Raw genomic sequence first — 23268 nt, forward strand, 5'->3', positions numbered from 1 at the left:
TCGTCGTCATCATCATGGCAATCAAACGCACTGCATCATCAACACCTAGAGGCCCTTACGGTGCATACCGGATATCACTTGCATATAGAGAGTGCAACTGGCATATAATCAACTATTATTTTTAATAAAAACTTATAAAGATAGTTGTATTTGATTAGATGGCCATTGTACTTTTAATTAAAAACGACGAAGATGAGGAAATCTGTGAGAATGAGAAAAGCCGCCGCCGCCCCAACTGAGAATCGAACTCTTTTGATATGCAGATATCCTACCTTCATTATACTAACTACTATTATACTGGGGATTTCATGATATGGTTCAAAGCAGATTGAATATCACCATTGTACATTGTACATTGTAAATAAAGAACACTATCCCTTGGTCAAATAAGACATTTAAATAGTAATTCTAAATGTTTTGTATTAATTACTCTACATAATACGAAATATCAAGGTATTACATTAATGGTTAGATCAAAAGATGTATAAAATGTTAGCAAATACGAATAATACAACTCAGAGGGGGAATTAAAAAACAGATAGATCATGTAGAATAAGGGTAGAGTATGTCATTGGTCACACGCACCCACAAACGTTTTTGTAATAATGCCATGTAATCCTGAGTGCTGTGTACATGTCCACACGTTCAGATATAAAACGTTACGCTAGCGTAACTAACGATTACTACTGCTGTTTAAGCTCACTCTTGTTCTGTAAAAAATTGAAAATGTAGCTTTATGCATGTTTGTTTCTCCTATATGGATTCGCACTGAATTGAACGTTACGCCAGCGTAACATCTTATTTCTGAACGTAGCCCTAATCTTCAGACGTAGTTTATTCGTGTCCATAAATAACTCGTAATTCTTCACAACTTCGACAGCAGAATCCCATAAAGCCCCGTAGTGAACAGTAACTCTCGTACATGTTGATGGTGCATATAGGATTGTTCACGACTTGGCAGTCTAAAAAATAAATGGTTAAACGTTGTTAATATTGTATGTCCACCACTTACAGCACAAGCGAAGACCGGCAATGCACCACTAGAACGCAAAACAGGCGAAGTAGATGTAAGGTGACCAATCACACGACGCGATAATGATTAGGAGCTTCTTACGATTACCAAGAACAAACGCTATGGGGCTTTTAACTAAGTTATTCCCCACAACTCAATAGTAATATAAAGACGTTCTCTTACTAGGTATACATGATTTAAGAACGCAACGTCTGGTCTGAGGTGGTTTTTCTGTTTCACAGCCTTTATCGTCTGAATCATCCAATGGATGAATGCATTTCACAGATCGATGTTGTTCGCCAAGCCCACATGTTCCCATGCACTGAATGAAAGCAGAAAGCAAAGTGTATAGTTACGTGGTTCTCAGTTGGTTAAGTAGGGGCACTGCAAACCACAGTCATGAAAATAATATTGGCATATGTTTAAGGCTCTCTCCTCAACATACTGTATTAATACCGATTCAATTATTCACTTGAAATAACAATTTTGACAATAATATTAGTGATTACCTTTCCCCATGGTTCCGCATACCAATATGGCAGACATGGCATTCGGTTGCAAGCCCGAGTTGTGCCAGGTTTGGTCTTCTTACACTGGTCAGCAGGAACCCTCACTCTAGTACCGTCATCTTGTACCAAGGTGCACTCAGAGGTCCGGCTACGGCGACCATTTAGTCCACATGGCGAGGAACACTCCCTCCAATCGGAGACAACCCAATCATACCTGACAATTATAATGAACAGATTTAACTTGATCTGATTGATGTCAATCTGCTAAATGTAATGTGCTATTTTTTGGTAAATTTTGGACAACTATATATTAAATATAAACAAAAACTGACTTACGGATCAACTATATCTATACTCAGTGAGACAAAATAACGCATACATTAATCTTGTGATGAATGGGCCTAGCAAACAACAGGTCTTGAGTCGGTTTATATAGTTCTTCGATGACGTTATCAGTAGCAGTATGCATTACTCTGCCCTCTGAGTATAGAACTGGCTCAACTTGATTGTTACAACCATGTTTGGAGAAGAATCTACGACTAAACTCAAATTATGCATTAAAAATGAAGAACTTTTATCACCATAATGCAATTATTAACGAAGAAACACATGTAAGTTTTGAGATATTAATGCATGTTTCCATATTGAAATATATAAAGTTGAGAGATTATCGACGCTTAGGTTATTGTGCCACAACCGTTCAGATTACTCTATAAGACGGTTGAGCTACAAGAACCAAAACTTCGAGACATCTTAGCTTGTTTTTGTTACTATAAATAGCATAATGACGTAATGGAATTCCATATTTTCATTACTCTTAACAATCCCCGAAACTGTAAGTAAAATTTTATTTCGTCAAACATTTCATAAATTTGTTTCATCAAGTAGTAGCCTACTTTTTTAACATAAAGCGTAACTATACTGTGCGATTGTTGGAAACCACCAAGCTTTTGCCAAAACATTACTCACTGTTGCAGTCTTCTAGTTCACATCTCTGAAAATCTGATGGTGCTTCATCATAGCAGGCGAATTCGTTTACTCCTCCCTTTGGAATGTCGCATTCGACTGAGCGATATCTTGTTCCGTTACCACAAGTTGACGAACACTTCAAATAATAATAATAATGGTTTAAAGGGCTTTACACACAACACATTTCTTGAGGCAGAGAACCATTTGCATCTCTCCGTTCTTCAAAAATTTGAAACTTCAATATAATTTTATACCGTAAAGGTAATTGTAAATAATAACAATAGTTTTTATATTAGAACCAAATGACTCATCAAATAAATACAAACAATATATAGGCCTATGCCTTTAGTAGCCTATAGTACATTTTTTTTACACGAACTGAAGAACATAGAACTGCAATGTTACGTCGTTCTGTTAACATGTATATACACTGACCCATCCACTGTGTACCAACAATGAACATTGGATACAAAACTTACAACCTATCTTATCACCTTTTGTCAATGATATGTTGATGTTGTTTTTGTTGGCAATAAATTAAAGTAAAGTAATAGTAATTCAGTAAAACCAGAATTTAAATCTTCAGGGATAAAGAAATGAAAACAAGATGTATAATTATTATATTATATTTTCATACCTGACTCCAGTCTCCAACCTTCCAAGTCGTTGGACAAAGCATTCGGTTACATGGACGTTTCCGTTCTGGTCGAGGTATACCTTTACATATTTTTGGTTTAACAAATGACTCCTTACCCAAGAACCATTTCGAACATTTCACTTTGCGACTTTGGACACCATCATTGCCACAGGTAGCTGAGCAGCCCTCCCAACTAAATCGCTCCCATCGAAAACTGAAAAACAATGATACATAATAGCAGTTATGATCCTATAACATATAGGGTTTGTCACCTATGTTCTGTTAATATGTTAATAATATTTGTTTGTTATTGGCTAATTATGCAAACTACGTTACGCTTGGTGAAAGATAAAACAGTTGAATTAAAGAACCGCATTGACGAGTCAAACTTGTAATAGGGTTAGGCCTACAATAACAAGTATGTGAACAAGTTAAATCTTACGTGGGGACAGGGCACTCGTGTGTATTACATTCTGAGCGGAGGTTCTTTGCATCATATTCACTCTGTCCACACTGTGTCTTCTTCACTGTTTTCTTATCGCTGTCACGTATACATTTATATTCAAAATAAGTCCAACCTTATGAGAAACAGCAAACATTTAATACAGTGAATGGTGAGGTACGAATACTGATGATCATGATCATACTAATGATCATGATCATACTAATGACAATAACGATGGTTCTGGTGACTATGATAGCGAGCTTTCGTTTCGCGGAAGACCGTCCCGATAAGAAACGTAACGGTGTATTATTGGGCATACGTAGCATATGCTTAATACTCTATTGTAAGGATTAAAATGTAATCGTCCTTCTTCATCTACAGTATAGTCCCGAAGCGAAAACTCGCTAATAATGATCAAGAAACCTTAATAAACGAAATCGAGAGAAGATACTGTCAATAAGAACAATGTATATTGTTTGGAGGTTTGCATGGCGAAATTAAATGTTGATAAAAAGTTTGCGGTACACCAAGTATTCTACTTATATTCCAAGGATATTTCCTGGACTTTCTGCATTCTCACCCATGAGGACGATCAAAGTAAATTGATGGAAACGTCGAGAAACTCAACAGTTATTTTCAGAACTAATATACTTCATATCAACAAGAACAATGTAATTAGTACGTGTGAATGATATTCATAATTGGACATACCTCCTGCGCATGATTTGCTGCATTCTGTCCAACCTATCGGTGTCCATGTGTACCTTTCTTGAGGTTCCGTGATAGGAGCTATAGTTGTCAGCTCAACGAACTGGTTTCCGGCAATGATATATCTATATGTGACATCTGCCTTGGTTTCAGAATTGTTGTAAATTGGATTTGCCTACAATAATGAAACGAAAACATTACTGCAGTGAAATCAACTTTTATTATTGCTGGACAATTTTTTGAATAAAACAAATGGAAAAAAATTTATCGAGAATTAAACCTAAAAAACCAATAGACCCCTAGCCGCGATTTTTAATTGATCACCAATCAATTGCGTTGATTCTGAATCTATCTGCCGGAATCCTAACCACTTTTAGACCTCAATCTTAAAGAAAAGTATAACTTTATACAAGGAGAAAATGCAACATTATAATACTCACTAAAAGTGTCACGGGATAGCTAAGCGGTCCTCTTGTTAATACTCGCTGAGATTTCGGCAAGTTGGTCACAACGAAACGAGAATGAGCTTCAATAATTTGATTTGATCGGCCGTCAGTATCTTTAGTGTTAAACATAATCTTACCGGTCTCGGCATTTTGAAAGGCTGCAATGTAAAACGATGAATTAAATTATAAACTACACGGAACAATATTAGAAATGTAACTAGTCGAAATTGTACAACGTGTTATGAAACCAGATAGCTAAAGGTTTGCATGGCAGTCTATATGATGATAAAAGTTTGCGAAACACACGTTTGTATGTTCTGAAAAGACCTGTTGAGTTCCTCGACGTTTTGTTTTCTTTAGTAACTCGAAACAGAACGCAAACAATGCAAACACTCTCATTGTATCGTATGTGGGTAAAGTACGGTGTTTGAGAATCGATCATTGTTACTATAGTAATCAAGTAGCCTACGTCTTGATCGCTTGATTTGGATTGGCTACGCTAGGTAACTATCATAAATGTACTTACCTAAATGATAATAGGAATTTTTCGGTCGTATTATTTCTATGTGTCTTGAATTCCGTGGAAAAGTATAGATTTTCTGTAAAGCTGTGTAGTATAGAAATTAAATTTATGTTATTACATGAGGGTTTTATTCAGCACGGTATATCCGCCTGTTGCATTCACAACGACCTGCCTGGCAGCAACCCACTCTTTACGAATGCATTCCATCTCACTGGAACATAGCAACAGGTGAACAAAAAATATGCAATTAAATCATTGTGCGTCACATAAAAAACATACGTCACAATGAGTCTATATAAAAATGATAAACCTTATTTAATCCAAAAAACAATGTGATTATAATGGGGTGGGGAAGTAGGATTCGTAAATATCGGTTGTCCATATTGGTGTTGGCATATTTCATACCACATACTTTGTGTCAAGGCTTTCTTGTATCTGTAGTCCGGATAAGCACACGTGGAATCGTCACCTCCGCACACGCCACATGAATCCTCTCTTTTATATGAGCCTAGAACAAAATCACAGCCCATTTTCTGAAATGAAAAACACACAAACGGTAAAAATTACACCATAAGTAAAGGGCCTACTATGTAAATGCATTATAAATACCCATTCGCTAACCTCCATAAAGCTTTGTTCCCACTAGAACGTAACGCAAGGACGTAAACGCAACGCAAGCGTTTTAACCAATCACAAGCAAATAAGCCATCGCTTGTGATTGGTCAATTCATTTGCGTTGCGTTACGTCACGTCCTTGCGTTGCGTCGCTAGTGGGAACCACGCTTTATGTAGGAGTCGTAAACAATCCTTTATTTTTAATAAATGACGAGTGAAATGAAGTGAAAATAATCGTAACGTACTCACCCTGCACCTTCCCGACATGCACAAGTTATTTTGGCTGTCATAAGAGCACGGGGTACCATCGACCACAAGGAAATCAAACTTCTTGTGTACTCCACTGAGGCGGTTTATGCACGAAAGTGCGCATCTTTCATCTCCTGAATATAAACAATTATTTGTTAGTTCAAATTTATTGATTGAAGTGATGAAATCATTTTCATCGTTGTCATCTTTTGAAATCGCCCTGACGTATTCATTGCATCTTTATACGAATGTGACTGTTATTGCTATCATTAACGATTGTGAACATTTCTACTAAGAAGATGTTTTTTTACCGTTTTTTTATTTACTATACTACACACTGTTTCTGGACCCCATTTAAAATAAATCGGCCACTTATAATTGTAATAGGTTATCCTGATATCCTTTTAAAAATGTATTTTTGGATGGTTGTCAACGAAGCCAGTCGAAATAGCAATGTGGTTTGTGGTGGTATTGAGGAAAATGTAGATACATATGACGCAATTTTTTTATTTAAAAAGGACATGACGGATAGAAAACATTTATTCTTATAGACCTGTCATTTCCTTAGTGTCAATATTACCATGTGGTTATTACCTGCCGTTCCGCCTTCATATGGCTTCCATATACCTACTGATCCTTCATACGTGTTCTCATACTCTCCCATCTGCTCACAATATAATTCCCGGATGTCCTCTCTCGTGTACTCGCATTCCTGAACATGAAAAACAAAAACTTTTGTTTTATCTAACAATTCAAGCTTGGTTGTCACATTTCCGCAACGTAACGGCACAACGTAAGTTAAATGACCAATCACAAGCGACCTTTTGGGTGATTTATCCCGTCGTGATTGGTCAAATTAGTTGCAGTGCGCGTATGTCATTGCGTTTCAAGTGGGAACAAAACTTAAGATTATCACAATGACAGCACCGGACATGAATGAGTTCCGAATTAATACGCTGTCAATCTTGACTAAACTAATGGTTTCAAGATGAAAACTGTTAATGGCTGAGGCAACTTTCAAGACAATGTGAATCTTACCTCTTCGTTACACACTTCATATTCCATATAATCACCAGCGCAATCATCACCTCCGTAAAGTGGTCTACACAAAAATAATGTGTGGGGGATAAGACATAACACATTGGAACTGAACAATAGCATCTATTGTATATCGAATCTGTTATAGTTTAATGCATATAAAAACATTGAAATATTACGTACGCCGGAGAATTACACTCCCTTATTCGTATACTGACTCCACCTCCACAGCCGTATGAACAACTGCTCCATTCGCTCCAGGCACTCCAGGCTCCATGCTGTTTATTGGTACGTGCACATCTTCCTTGTTGACACCACTGAAATATTATGCAGAAATAACTTACATAAGTTGCTTTATAGCCTAGTTATGAAGTGTAATATCGGTATGTACCGCTTCCTTTCTCATCTTTGCGACATCTCACCACTCACTTATCCCACAACCTTTGACTTTTCTTTTTGCTTTTCTTATTTATGCTTACCCCTTGATCTCCACAGGGAGTTCCGTCGAGGGCTGGTGACACTGCATAATCATGAGCACATACTGATCCGTTTTGTGGATGATGACACAGAAGTGTTTGACATGGGTCATACTAAATGTGAGAAATATTTACAGTGTATTCATTATACAATATATATAATATAGAGTAATATAGCATAAAAAAATTATAATATTAATTAAGATTGCAAAGAAAGCAGGTAAACAGAAACAGAAAAACGACGACACGACACGTGTAAAGCATTATATTGTTGAAATATATAATACATGTTTGCTTAAGAAATTACAAACCCCGTAGTATGAAACTGCCCATGGGCACACCTGATGACCATCGCCCATAACGAATCGGCATTGGTCACTGAGTGTGTATAGTTTTCCTGGGTGACTTGATGGTTCTGGAAAACCAGCATCAAAAGGTGAATCAACCAGACACGTAAATACACTGTAGGTAGAAAGTAACGTCTACATTTATTGGTAGGCCCCTACACATTATTTATTCACTATTAAGGTACAATCCTTTTTAAGGGGACACCCAGGAGGCCATATTAAGAAGACACTCTCTCGTGAAACGAAAGACGGCAATATGTTTTAAAACTACGGCAAGTCCCTATTAACGGGGACATTCCTTTCAAATTTGACACTTCTCGTAAGTATCCCCTGATTGGAATATTACTCAATATTCCGAACCAATAGGAGATACATTTCTTAAATTGATAGTGAAAGTATGAATATCCCAACCGTAGTATTTATAGTAAATGATATTTGCCCGAGGTGAAGGAAAAAATCATTAAAGATATTACTTACTGCATCCACGCTTTCAGCGAGTCTCTACTACATTTAGACCAGAAGTACTGGTTGTAGTTAGATAGAACCAGTGGTGCCATTATACTGCCAATGGTTGATTCGTAAGAACAGTTGTTGCTCGTCGTGTCGTGCATCATGCCCATACTGAAAAGATGGATAACACTGTAAATAGTAGGTAGAGAGAGGCTATAATATTATACAAACTGACATTTTCTAGAAAAGAATTAAAATAATGTGATACACGTCAACCTATTGGCTATTGGATATGGTAGCCTTAAAAATTGAAAGTCTGGTAACAAAAATCATACAGTAGGCCTTCAAAACAGCATTATCAACGTGTTGTCTGTTTGTTAGACCTATGTACGACTTTTTGTAGTAGTTATAGATTATGTGGAACTTAGGGATTTGCATTGGAGAAGTGCAATCGTGTCTTTACTTACAGATGACCAAGTTCGTGAGCAACAATAAAGCCTGACGGTAAACCCTGGTCTTTTACGATTGCACAGTTCTGTGTCCATTTGCACATGCCTGTAACCATTGCTATACCTGTAAATGAAAAGTATGTGATATTTTCTTTACAACACGGAAACATACATCGGGGAAATTCTCGAGGTACCGTATTCTACACTATCAAGTGGCGGATCCACCTCTGATCAGAGGACTCCCAGATCAACTTTTCATAACTTATTATTCTTAATGTTGATATTCTTATTGTATACATTAGTTTTCATGCCTAAACATAATTACAATTAGACACAAAGTATCCTAAAGTAAGAGAATCAATTCAATAACTATTATTACCTGCCTGTTTAGACTTTCTTCTGCTGAGGAACACCATTGCATCAAAATGATCTGGATGGCTATCATCTACGTTCTGTATTGTCGATGACCATGCGCACACTACGTGACGACTATACGCCATATTGCCTTCCACTATCATATGCTTTGACTGAAATAATTGACAAAGAAAAGTCTAAATTATTAAAAAGAATAAATAATAATTGTTTTTGTTTTAAGTTTAAACCCAGCCTTGAAATGGTTTCTGACAATTATAAAACAATGTCACTTTGGTTCTATTTGCCTTTTGTTGTTAATTCATGACATTTTACCGATCTTTCATCCAAGGCCATTATTTTGACGACCGCAATTTTTAGTTTTGCCTCGATAGTCGGATGAGAATACGCCTTGTTTGCCTACAAGAAAAAAACCAACAAAATATATTACCAATACTATATACAGCATATTCAAGTCATACAATGAATGTCTAGACACTCTTTTCCATTTTTGTTTTGAAATGTTGCTGAATACCATCTTTAATAAGATGACTTCTCCAAGAGCCCTCGATAAACATGCAAATGCAAACATTCATATAAAATATAAAATGTTTAGAACAAAGTTAAGTATATATAATCTGTACAATTAAAGTTATAATCGTTAAAGTTGTTAATGGATAAAAACTTATCTGCAATATAATTGAAGTCTTAAAAGAGTTGATATCAACAGAAAGGCTTATATGAATAGGGATGTTTGATGAATTTTATATAAAATTAATCACAACTGTAAAAGAAACCTTATTTCTAAATGTAATCATTCTTGGCACATACAACTAATACCGGAACAAATGGTGTTTATCAGAATTCAGCAGCAATTAAACTAAGGTATCGTTTTAACGTAATAAAATGACTCAGAATATTTGTGGTTAGATTATACAATTATCAGACAGATTTGCACATTTTAAGGTAAAACTAGAGTGTATGGAAACCTGTTAGAGAGGTGTATAAAAATATCATCTTTGTAACAGTCACTCTTCTGCAGCGGATCCAAATTAATTTCTTGTATATACGTATTCGTATACCTTTGTCGTAATTATTGAATTTACACATTTTTTTTTGTCTTGTGTGAGTTCATCTCACGTTTATTTAAATTCTCATTGGTGAATATATTATATACATATAAGTACATTTGTGACATTTGTTACAAAAGTAAGTGTTTAAAGTAGTTAAAATACAGGTATATTTACATAATAAGATGCTTGAATTCAGTATTCACCATATTTGTTTTCATTAAAAATTTAAATACGATGTTAATTAAAATGTAAAAATGAAAAATGGCGGTAAAATACATGATTAAAATTTTCTTTTTAAACTATCTTATTTGTGATATTATTTGTGTTCGAGTAGAGAGGCTATAAACTCAGGGGAGGAAAATGTAGTATCCTCCCTTTTCACCAAGATAAAAAGGATGAAATGAAAAAGAGGGATGCAAAAATGTGAAAGTTAGATATTTAGAATGATAACATGCAATGATATATTTAATGAAAACCGTAAGGTTAGAGTTCATACACTGTGCATGTCCAAGATGCAATTTTGGCTCTGTGCGTATGTGAGACGCTTCATACCCGATGTCACCTTGGTACAACTACTACTTACAATTTGTATTTACGATATAAAATATTGAAAATATAGAAAAATATATATATATTGGACAAATACAAATACATGCAGATAACATTGACATGTATACAATATGAATATTACAAATATAGAAAAATATATATATATATTAAAAAATAAATACCAATAATTACAGATTTCATATAAGTTATTAAAATTGTCTAAAAACATAATCAATGGTTACATTTAAAATTTACACATTTTAAGGTATAACTAGAGAGTGTATGAAAAACTGTTGAGTGTTTTACAAAATACCATCTTAGAAACAGTCACTCCTGCGGATTCAAACTAATTTCTAATTTCCTGGAAGGATTGACCACTCAAAATAAAACTGCCTACTTTGCGATACGTATTTTGTCGTAATTTGAAAAAGTACTTCCAATGATTATAAATACAGGTTAAATGGTTGAGGTAATAGGACATACAATAATCTAACCACTGACTGATAGAATTAACATCGTTTTTTTAAAAAGATTAAAACATAATATTCTCTTATCAGTAAGACACATCAACAGTTAATAGTTAAATGTACTTACAATGTTCACCATGGTCAATACATAATCTTCAACTTTGGCCTCACCATGCATCTTAATCACGGTATAGTCAACTGCTACCATTAGTTCAATCGTGTAATCATGGTCTTTAGATATTGCCCTTCGTTCCCTTATTTTTTTTGCTTTTGTAATTGTGTCGTTGAGCATTATGAAATCGTCTGACAAATCGATTCCTTTAAAAAATGTAACAATTTATAAAATTATTTATCTTCTCTTGCCTTGCAAGTACTTCAAAAGCACATGTATTAAGGAAGAACCATTATATTTAGTTGATACAAAAAGATTTACTATTTAGATTTTTTGTTGTTATATATTTCCACCTTCTGTTGCTAAACTCATATTTGTTATATGTTGCAGAGGCTCTTAAGACTAAGGCTGTGCCTTGTGAGGAGCCTCTGAGTGAAGTATTACATTTAAATATGAACCTGATAATACTTTAAAACAATAATTATGAACAAATAGTCGATTAAAAAATACATTACAATACTATAGTTTTATATTTTTTTTAGGTTCTTAAAGATTTCCAACAAAATGGCTCTTTCTTATTTTTTTACTAACTTTATTTCATCTACGTATCTTCCCTTATTTGTATCATATTCCAACGTTCAAACTAAAACAACGTTTTATTTTATTTCAGACATTCAACAGCGAGGAGAAACTCGCCAATTAGAGGATAAAACATTTTTAGGCTTAGGGATGGAGTAGGAAGAGTCGTTGGTTATCCTGAACTAAGCACGTTAATCATAAGCTACCACTAACAGTACTATTTTAATATAGTTCTGATGTTTTGGAATAGTTCGTAATTCAGTCTATCGGTAGCTTGTAAAACAGTTAATCTGCCCTTTAACTTTGAGGAAACTTGACTTTTATTGATAGCCTACTTTGCTAAATTTAAGCCGGTAGCGCAGGGATGAGTGATACTAAAGTCATTCCACCAAAATTGAATTTATAAATACGTAAGTAAAGGATTAAAGAATTATTTAAGAAATAATAAAACATATGAAGATTCTTTTTCAGGAATTTAGGACTACTGTCTGGCAATGTTTGACTTAATTTTGTTTATTCCTAAATATTGCGTGTTTACTTAAAATTTGTTTACGCTATTTATGGTTCTGGAGTATCTCTGAAATGTAAAGTCTTTAAAGTCTTCTTTCTATCTTTCACTTAAAAGGCTGGAAGGAAGAAATGATTCTCTATAACCACATAACATAAAACAACTACTGTGTATGGTAATTAAATAATTAAATTTCGTGATGATTTCAGAATAACAAATTGAGTTTCTATATTTCATATTTCAACTGTCAAATATCAAGGTTCTCTGTTGCAGGATGTTATTAATTGTCTCATTTGTTGGCCTGTACAATAGCACGTAGCAGAGTGCCACGTTGTAAATTTACTTCTCCAGGCCTCACCATTAAACTCAACTTTGAACATCAAGCATTGCTGCTTATATTAGTAGCTTCGGACTAAATTATTTTTAAATTATATCTTTAAATTGACAAAATTCAAAATATTGAATGATAAGTTAAAAAGGAGCAAGTAATAATTAACCCGAACTGAATACTGTATGTCTTACTCTGTCATAAAACACAATAAAAAAAATACTGTATAAAAAAATAATATAATAGAATGTATATACCTATTTAAACATTTAAAAAAGTCTTCACTAAATTAGTTTTTGACTAAAATAATTAATAATTTTATGCGATAGTATAGTTATTAAAGAATATTTACAATGTGTTGAATAGAGCATACTTTGTAATGACATTATGCACTATTTAAATAATCTACATTATTATGCGTCGAGTAGGTCAAAATACACGAACTGCTGTAATTTAAAACTGTCAATTTTGAAAGTAAAACAAATTTAAATCTGACACTTTAACTACAAATAGTTCACTATTTCCGTAGTTAAAAGCTCTGTTTTCATTCATTGACAAAATTGTTGAGTTTCTGTAATATGTCAGATTATTATTCTTCTATCGTTATGGTAAAATGGCAAGAATATGTGATATAAGACTATTATCCCAGTCTCAATTTTTGTTATTTTGTAAAAAAAAAAATTATAAATATTACCGCAAGTCTATATCAGATAAAACTAAAAAAAAAAGAATCCTATTAGGCCTACCTGATTTGTTTCCTTTTGTGTAATCATTAGACTTTACTGCAGACTTTTTGTAGACAACATGTAGTTGGCCAGCTGATGCGACTGGATCGTAGTCTAAGGTAATCGGTTCAATGAGGTAGTCTTCTCGATTGTGAAGAATCCACCCGTGCTAAAGTGCAAAAATAAATACAAAATATCTTCCTTAAAATAGCCCATGTAATATCAATAATCACCGTCGTCATCATCAACGTTTGTCCACACGAATCTAGCAAAATATGGATCTGGTAGAAGGAGATTTCTTTTATTTATGGGGACTATATTTGAGTAGTGCTAATATATAGGCCTAGATATGAAGGTTTTATGAGTAATAGTGTGTTTGTATTTTAAGCATAACAAAGAAAGTAAAACTAAATATATAGAAGAAATGATTGTGATTACTTTTGTGATATTTTTTTTTTCTTTTATGATGTTCAACTTACTAAACCATGGCACGTACTAATCGCAACTTTCGAGTCAGGATCTCCATCCACCTGACCGAAGTAGTGACACCTCCGGTAAACTGGACTTGTCCTGGTTGTGACGTTGTTGTGAACAAACTCGACCTTTAACCCTGGCTTAATTAACCACCTATTCGTTGTAACGTTCAGCTTTACGTCAATTCCGTCACCCTTTAAGTTGAAATAAAAGTACTTTGGGTTGATAGAATTGACATCACGACGCTTCCGATGGTGTGTAACTTCCTGAAATTCATGTAGGCCACCCTCGTATTCCGTGTTTAGTAAATGTTGGAAGAACTCCCCATTTGGAGTGGATCTGTATGGTCTAAGCAGAGTATACGACGACAGCTGGGAATTTAATTTGTCTGAGGATGTAAAAAAACGTGTAAATGTATCTGCTAATTATAATGTTAAGAGTAAATTTAAAACCTGTATAAAGATGGTGATACTTATTACTGTCATGTTTTACCGGTGTATGTTGAATGAGAAGAGACACGTTTTATGTACGTGTTCTAAATGGTACGACGCCATGTTTGTACGCTTGCGTTAACGTTGCTTCTGTGCTAATACGTTGATTCAATATTAAAAGTTGAATAAAAACAATAATAAACAATACTATCTATTAAATATTATAAGATATTCAAGATATTCAATTCTTACGTTTTACATCTTGTATATGTTTTCCTTCAAATCCAATTCCTCTTACCTGCAAAAACATAGAAAGTATATAGAATAATTGTGAGAAATAAACAATATTTTATTGCAGGCTACAGACACCTCCTGTAAATTATTTAGAATCTCAATTTCTTGTCTACTCCGCATACAAATTATTATTTATATTTTATAGCAATTTGCTTTTCGTAGATTTGAGTAGCCTTCCTTATACTTGATCGACTAGAAGCTGTTAGATCAACGTGTCTACGGCTAATAAACTGTGATAAAACGCATAGAATAATGAAATAAAATTAGACAGCATCACTCTATCTAGGGTGTACGGTACTAAAATAATAAGGAACCGGGTTTTATTAAAATTATGCAAAAAGTATATACCTAAATAATGTTATGTAGGCCTAATCATTATAAAACTTAGAAACTTAGTGATACTGCTGTTTTTTTATTTGCTTATCTTTAGAATCTTACAACTGTTTTAGACTAAATTGTTTTTGTTTTATGTCACGTATAAGTCTTTTCTAAAATAATCACCGAACTATATGTTGATATAGGTAGTAGGGTAGTGATGATCGAAATGTTTTTAAATATCAAATGCCAACCCGTCTTTCATCCCATTTTGCAGAAACCAACATGCATTTTTATAACAGACTTAACGTCTAAAACTAGAATTGATTTGTGGGTTAATGTGCGGAATTCTTGAAGGAACGGTTCATTCATTCTCTTCACCTACAAACATAAAGGTCAAACATAAGGACTTCTTTCTTCTTCAACATCGTGCATATTTCAAATGGAAAGAAGCTCCTAAATCTGACAAACCTTCCAGATGAAATCCAGACATGTATATTGATTGACATTTATGAAAAGCCAAGGCATCTTTGAATCACGTCTCGATCAAAAGAGTTCCTCAACAAATAGCTCACCACATTTACAACATTTTAAAGTTTAACTTGTATGAGGTTTTGTATTTCCAGACACCCATGAGATTTTTCCTAAGTCAAATTTAATGTATTTCTCTAGAGGTAAATATTTCGTTTTGTCTCTGGAGTTTTAACGAGGCAAGCTGAAAACTTGAGTAAGGCCTAGGACAATGATGTAGGTTGATACATTGTCGAGTCAAAACATAGTGTCCGTGAAAATCACATTAATCCTCCAATTATATTAGAATATTAAGCTACGTGTTTCATAATCTACACCTATGTATACGTAGCCAAGAAGGAGTAATGTGTTTATTTAATGTGTCTAAGAATATGTTTGTAATTTTCATTTCGTTCAAAATTATGAATGAAGTTTCTAAAAAAAAAAAAAAGCAAAGAAAAAAAAACACGAAATAAAAACAAATAAAACACAAACAAATGAATTCAATATACCATACTATAGATGCAATTTTCTTCATTTATGAACAGGTAGAAATGTTTCAACTATCTTGCTTCAATTCATTCATTTTTGTTATCAAAACATTCTTGGAACGTGTCAATGTTGTAATTTTTCCCCAAGGATGTGACTTTTAACATTGCCGTCAATGAGTGTATGTACACGTCTAGCCAACTATACGTTAATATCATGAATGTAATCATAATAAATCAATGCTACTATAACACGACAGCTTCCTTGTAAATTAACAGCAAAATAATGCAACTCAATACCGTATTATACTCAAGTACACTAAATACAAAAAATAATAGGGCAGCTATTGTATATTAAGAGATTTCTATAATAGCCTGGGTGCAGTACAAATTTTGCGGGAAAAAAGTATAGGAAAATTGTTTTCTTTTATTTCTGATAGAGTGTACCATATAGAATGTCAGAAAAAAAATCCCCATCCCAGGGTCTTGGTGAAAATTTTTTACGGCACTTTCAAATTTTGGCCTATATAACACACACAAATGCCTATTAACACACAAATACCTATATATAGGGGATATGGAAAACAAATTCACGTTTTTTTTACTTGGAGTTGTGTTATGATGATTAAAATTTGCTGAGGCTTACTTTAATAACTACTTCTCATAGTAGTTGATAAATCGAGTCGATAACAATGACATCATCATGCTAGAATCCAATATGGCGTCCAATTTGGCGAAAAAAACAGGGTATTGCTAAACCCCCGCAAACCCTTGCAAACCTGAAAAAAAACATAGCAAACCCCACCGAACCAACATAAAAGTGATTGAATCATGTAGTGTACAATCCACTGGGTATATCCATGTAAAAAAAAAAAATTAATTTCTACTGTTAACTACTTATTTTTGGGGTAAAACATCATTTTTTGGTCAAAAATGATTGCTAAACCCTGCAAACCTCCAAAAAAACATAGCAAACCCCACCGAACCAACATAATAAAAGTGATTGAATTATGTAGTGTACGACCCACTGGGTATATCCATGTAAAAAAATATTGAATTTCTACTGTTAACTACTTATTTTTGGGGTAAAACATTATTTTTTGGTAAAAAATGATTGCTAATTTTTAACCAAATAATGATGTTTTACCCCAAAAATAAGTAGTTAACAGTAGAAATTTTTTATTTTTTTTACATGGACATACCTAGTGGGTCGTACACTTCATGATTCAATCACTTTTATGTTGGTTCGGTGGGGTTTTCTATGTTTTTTTTGGAGGTTTCCAGGGGTTTAGCAATACCCTGTTTTTCCCGCCAAATTGGGCGCCATATTGGATTCTGGCATGATGATGTCATCGTATCGACTTGATTCATCAACTACTATGAGAAGTAGTTATTAAAGTAAGCCTCTACTAATTTTAATCATTAAAACCCCAAGTAACAAAAACTGTTAATTGATTTTCCCTATCCCCTATATATAGGTATTTGTGTGTGTTAATAGGAATTTGTGTGTGTTATATAGGCCAAAATTTAAAAGTGCCATAAAAAATTTTCCCCAAGACCCTGGGATGGGGATTTTTTTTCTGACATTCTATATGGTATACTCTATTAGAAAAAAAAAAAAAAAATTTCCTATACTTTTTTCCCGCAAATGTGTATAATAATTGTTCTGCACCCAGGCTATAAACGATATACATAATTGATAGAAAATAAATAATAAAAATGTTAAGTTATATATTTATGTGCATCGACATGACTTATATGGTTTGTGTACACACCCTCTATTATTGCATATTATCATATTGCACATGTATGGATTATACATTAAAATTATTAAATATTGAAATGAATATACGAGAGATCATTAATTAATACAAATATCTGTATATATATAATAGAGTTTTTTTCTTCTGCATGTGAGTTTCTTCCTAATTCCCGTTATTCAATAATGAGTATACTGAACATACGCAGCTGTATAATTGTTGGCATTTGATGAGTTTAATAAACACCTACATAAACTTGCTTTGGAAAACAATGAACATAACGAAATTGCTCCAAATGAATATTTAGTTCAACTGAGAAATACTTTATCCGTATACCGTACTAGTACTACTGTAAATGTATAACTGAATTCAATTTAAAATAAAAAAAATAATGTTTTTGTTTGACAACAGGTGGATGCTCTAGACTACCACATCATTATGACACCTGGGTGAAATGACATAACGAGTTGACGAACTGATGATCTGCAGGCGATTTTTTTTTCTGTTTTGCTTTAACCATCGCAAAAAGCATCGTTATATTTTTTTGCTTAATTTTGTTTACTCTATAAGCTCATAATTGAGACGAATTTATAAACATAACATAAATGTTAACTGTTGTATTTAATGTTAAAATGTTGCTCTAATATTCAAAAAATGAAGAACACTGAAGTGTGGGCGGTTTCCTCAAGGGTTGGTTTGTTATGTAATTGAATTGAACATGTAGGTCAATTCCTTTTTTTATTATATATAATATGAAATGAATACTGTAAAAATAAGTGCAAGTATGACTCGACATACCTACATGTAAACAAAATTAGAAAAGTTGCCAATTTCCAATTCAGACTAAAAAAATGTTAAGCTCCGTAGAAATTTAAGTGAAATTTGAAAGGAAGCCCGCCTTATCAAGTTCTAATATTTGTTATTAATACGATAAAAATACACTCAAATTATAACTTGTGAGTAACTAACGATGAATGGTCAATACTGATAATGATTAGTGTCGAAGAAACTTAACGATACCAGAGAGTATGTTCAGTTGAGTACACTCTCAAGATTATTGCTGTATTTACTAATTAAAGAATGGCTCAGCTGGTTTTACAATTTACTTTATATTACTTAGTATTACAAAATAATAACTATTTCGACAACATTGCATTGAAAACTCAACCTATTTTTAGACAGCTGTGGTTTACATTTTACAATAAACAATATAGAAATCTTAAACACGGAGCTACCTTTCCAATATTTCCGTTTTTATTTCTTAATTTGATATTTTCTTGGTAGGCATTTGTTTAGTATTAACTTAAAATGGTGTTTGTAAACCGAGTAACGGAGTAAAGTCAATAAAAGTCTAGATTTTAACGAATATTAAAAATAGTTTTTACTTTATGATTGATGTTTGATATTCTCAAGTGCTTAACGGTAAATCAATTTTCATAAATTTTTAAATTTCTTATCCATTTCCGTCAATAATTACTAAACGTACTCATAGGAAATGGTTGGTACTGCATTACAAGTTATATGAATAGAGAGCGAAATTAAATGAATGATATTAAAACGTCACAATATTTCGAATAAAAATGTTGTACAACCACTCAAACAAATTAATAATCATTAAATTATGTGTATGTGTGAAATATGTTATAAATACCGATTGTTTTAACATGTTAATGGGACATTAATACAACTTGATAGGATTACTGCAGTAGTTCCATTAGTTAGATGTACCATAACATCAAGTGTTTTGGAATGGTTTTTCATCGCTGATAGGCCTATATTGTATAATACTTGGATAAAGCATGCTATATCTTGAAATGCGTTTCATAGCTTATTCTTTTTATTTTTCTTGGAATTTATATTAAAAACATGATGCATATCTAAAAAGTTTAGTATATAATAACATTAACAGCTTAGTTACCTCCCTGTGGACTTAGATTTGTAAAACTTGCTGAGAAAAAAGAAAATAATTTTTAACTTTTTTTTAAGTCAGTCGCCTTTGTTTAATTCAATTTAAAAGTTTTCAAAGTAACCTAAAGCAAAAACAAATTTAACATTTGTTGTTTTTTTCTTTTTAATCTTAGATGATGAAGTCAATTTCTTCTTTAAGAATATATAAAGGTTCAACACTAATTACATCTCCACAGCAGGGAGCAGAGGGATGATTAGTGTTACACCTTTCAGTTAATACAATAAAATCAATGGTAATACGTATGTGTTGTAGGAAAACTAAAAGCTGTTGGATGTTCACTGGTTTTATTGGTAGGCTATGTTCTATTACTCAAATAATCAAAAGATCGGTCACACAATAATTTGATAGCAATATATCAAAGCATAGCAATGTAAATCAATTTGATTGTCTCACCATGAAAAATAAAGTTTGCAAATTTGATTTTAAGATGATGTCCCGACCTCTGGTTGACCTAATGCACATTATTATATTATTATACTGTGACCTGAAAAGGAATAATGTTAACAGGACACCTACTAGGAACTTCACTGTGGTATGGTACCAATTAGTATGGTTTATTATGAGGAATCGTAACTACAAAGAAAACGGCGAACAATTGTAATAATTGCCTAAGCTTTGTTTTGTTTGTTTTTTATTTTGCAATTTTGTTATACTATATCTTTAATATATAAAAATATTAACCCTCACTTCATCACGAAATAAATTTTTTTAAATACGTTCGTTGTTCGTTTTTTTTTCTTTTTGATGATCCAAATCATCCAAAAGAAAAAAATATTTGAATACGTATATATTGAGTTTACCGAGTAGGCCTATGTTCGTTTCGATGTTTGCAGCAAAACCCTAACAATGTTAGGGATTTTAAGGTTCGACATGGGAGGGGAAGGTAGGCCTACATTGTCCTGTTAGGGTATTTGAAAGTGATTAAGCCTACAACACAACATAGTTTGGTTGGAGTTTGGAATATTTAATTATTCTCTATGCAATGGGATTATGGCCGACCCTCTCTCAGACATACCTGTACACACGTAATGACAATTTGCAACCAAGGGGTCACGTCCCCCTAAATATATAGTACATCATGGCCCATCATGACTGAAGAACCTTAAGATTGTTATCGTGTATCTATACAGCCGGATGTGTCACTAGGCCTACTTTCACAAACGTCACTAATTTAATAATTTAAGTGTAGGCCTACTTAATTGCACACTGATAATTAGTTAAGTATACTTTAATGACACCCCACTAATTATCCTTGTCCCACCTTCCGTCCAAGTGTGTTTATTGGAACCAAACAATTTACACTGTTTACTGTAGACAAAATTATATCCAATTGTGTTTTGCTACTTGCTTATTTGTTTTGAGGTAATGTCGTACGTACCATCCTGACTGGCTTGCGTACGACCTTGTTAAATATCCAGTACCTGACTGCTAAGTGCCTGATCTCCTCGACACTAACACAAAATATAACGTGTCGTTTTTAAAGACATTGTAGTAAATATTACATCTTGATCGGAAAGTGACATTTCCCTCTTTCCTGATTCGATAATCCTTACGTAGGAAATGATATTGTCCACTTTATTTAAAAAATACTCGAGCACAAAGGACGTAGAATACCTCTTTAAGATCGCCCATGCAAACGTATAGTAATATGACACAGTACAGTGGACATACATAATTTAACTAACTTAACTAGATTATCAAGATCAAATACAAATCTAATATTCCATAACAATGATGGGATTGTTATTTTAACAGCGTGCTCTGTGATTCACATCAATTATTGGAATAACTGTAACAAAATAAGATCAACGTCTTCTCTTGCGGATGACAGCCTGCAACAGGTTCAACATTGTTATACCAGGGAAGAGTTAAATTACAATTTATTACAAATTATAATTAATTTAACACTTCCCTGGTTATACGCGTTCTTAATTAAATGTAGGTAAAACATTAAATTATTATAAAATCACTGTTACATACTTATATCTTGTTCACATTCATAACGCGATATAAACATAGGAATTCTTTCTCTAATTTGTTAATACTTTAAATCAAATACTAGCTAGCACCATGTCTTTACCTATTCCCGGGAAAATAGGAAAATGTATGTTCAAAATTGAACAGAATAACAGTTCGTGATGTGTATAGACACACATTAAAAACAATTCTGTCATAAAATCTTACCACTTTCAAAATGTTTTTGAAAAACCTTTATTGTAAGGAATAAAACAGAATAAAACTTCTTTATAGTAATACAACAGAGAGTGTTTGACAAAAACATGCAAGGTATAAGGTAAAACTTTAATAGGATGTTTTGAAGTCATTCACGAGTAATAAATGTGATAAAAAATAAATAAATAAATAAAATAGGCCTACATACAATTTAAAAAAATGTTTTTCTCAGAGGGGCAATATATCTTTAAGGTGAGTAGGCCTAAACCAAGCGTCCTTCAATTAAAATGTTATAACTGATTTAAATAATTAAAAATGCTATGAGTACACCTTATTCTTAAAAAGATTTAGATTTAAGATTGTTTAATTCGACACTCACCGTGGTACAAAAACAAATGACTAATAGGCCTAGATAAGTAAACTTCCAAGTAGTAAGTCCTTTTTGTGCCATTTCTGACTCCTACAAATTGTTAGACCCGTGCGCACACAGAGTGCATGTGAGAGCGTAAATCAGGCGGTAATTAAGCTTCTGCCTGCTAAGCCACTACTGTCAAACTGCGCTGCCAGCTTCCTGAGGTCCCATGCGACAGTGCAAGAGATCCAACACGTTTCCGAAATGATTTGTTTGGTTTTTGCGGTTGTTTGGAGGCGCTATATTATATTCGTTACTGTATTTACTTGTTGATTAGTAATGAGGTTGCTAGAACTATATCCAAGGGATGTAGTGTTTATCATGGATGGGAAGTGGTTGCCGCAGTCACACGTCCTTGTCTTACCACAGGGGCTTTGAAGATAGACGTCCGTCAAACTTAAAGACATGGTTTGTACTATACTAACTGTACGGTACTAAAATAACCAACCTTAAAGGAAAAAACTACTTTACAATTAAATAAGCTGTTTAAAACAAAAATTATGTATACACATTAATTAATTTTAAATGTTAGTTTGTCATAATACAAATTATAGACAAACCTTGTAGGCCTACTGAAAACCATTCGATTAAATTTAAAACATGTTTAAATTTAAAACAATATATTCGTAAGTTGATTAGTGTCTATATATTCTACAAATCTTTATCATCCTTAACCTCTGTCTATACTAGTTTGACAAAAAAAAGTGTGATGAGCCCAAATATTGTATTGTTATGCTTAAATATGGTAGTGATATGACATCATCATGTCCATATATGGGCACAGCACATTTGTTTTGTCACATAAAGTTTATGAGTTCATTGTACCAACATCATCGTTTGACATTATCATTATTAGCATTGCCATCAACATCTTCTTC

General features: G+C 33.2%; 1 protein-coding gene across 1 annotated transcript; it reads right to left on the reverse strand.

Moving 5' to 3' along the window:
• Positions 1 to 60: 60 nt before the first annotated feature.
• LOC140052713 (A disintegrin and metalloproteinase with thrombospondin motifs 3-like) lies at positions 61 to 22553 on the reverse strand. Its single transcript, XM_072098402.1, has 26 exons — positions 22358 to 22553; positions 14723 to 14768; positions 14045 to 14427; positions 13587 to 13734; positions 11441 to 11631; positions 9561 to 9644; positions 9253 to 9400; positions 8892 to 8997; positions 8452 to 8595; positions 7939 to 8089; positions 7631 to 7741; positions 7335 to 7468; positions 7152 to 7215; positions 6708 to 6825; positions 6114 to 6247; positions 5662 to 5782; positions 5253 to 5333; positions 4721 to 4884; positions 4284 to 4455; positions 3570 to 3705; positions 3128 to 3341; positions 2491 to 2626; positions 1858 to 1870; positions 1522 to 1735; positions 1196 to 1334; positions 61 to 962 (listed from the first exon to the last, which is right to left on the reverse strand). The coding sequence occupies exons 1-26, from the start codon at positions 22427 to 22429 to the stop codon at positions 835 to 837; spliced, it is 3552 nt and encodes a 1183-aa protein (XP_071954503.1). The 5' UTR covers positions 22430 to 22553; the 3' UTR covers positions 61 to 834.
• Positions 22554 to 23268: the final 715 nt, after the last annotated feature.

This window comes from Antedon mediterranea, chromosome 6 (genome assembly GCF_964355755.1).
Source record: "Antedon mediterranea chromosome 6, ecAntMedi1.1, whole genome shotgun sequence".
NCBI lineage: Eukaryota > Metazoa > Echinodermata > Crinoidea > Comatulida > Antedonidae > Antedon > Antedon mediterranea.

Coding starts and splice junctions, on each gene's coding strand:
- LOC140052713 (XM_072098402.1), bottom strand. CDS start 22,429: ATGGCACAAAAAGGACTTACTACTTGGAAGTTTACTTATCTAGGCCTA. Junction 9,645..11,440: donor TATTGACCATGGTGAACATT/GTAAGTACATTT, acceptor TTTTTCTTGTAG/GCAAACAAGGCGTATTCTCA. Junction 963..1,195: donor TCTTAAATCATGTATACCTA/GTAAGAGAACGT, acceptor TTTATTTTTTAG/ACTGCCAAGTCGTGAACAAT.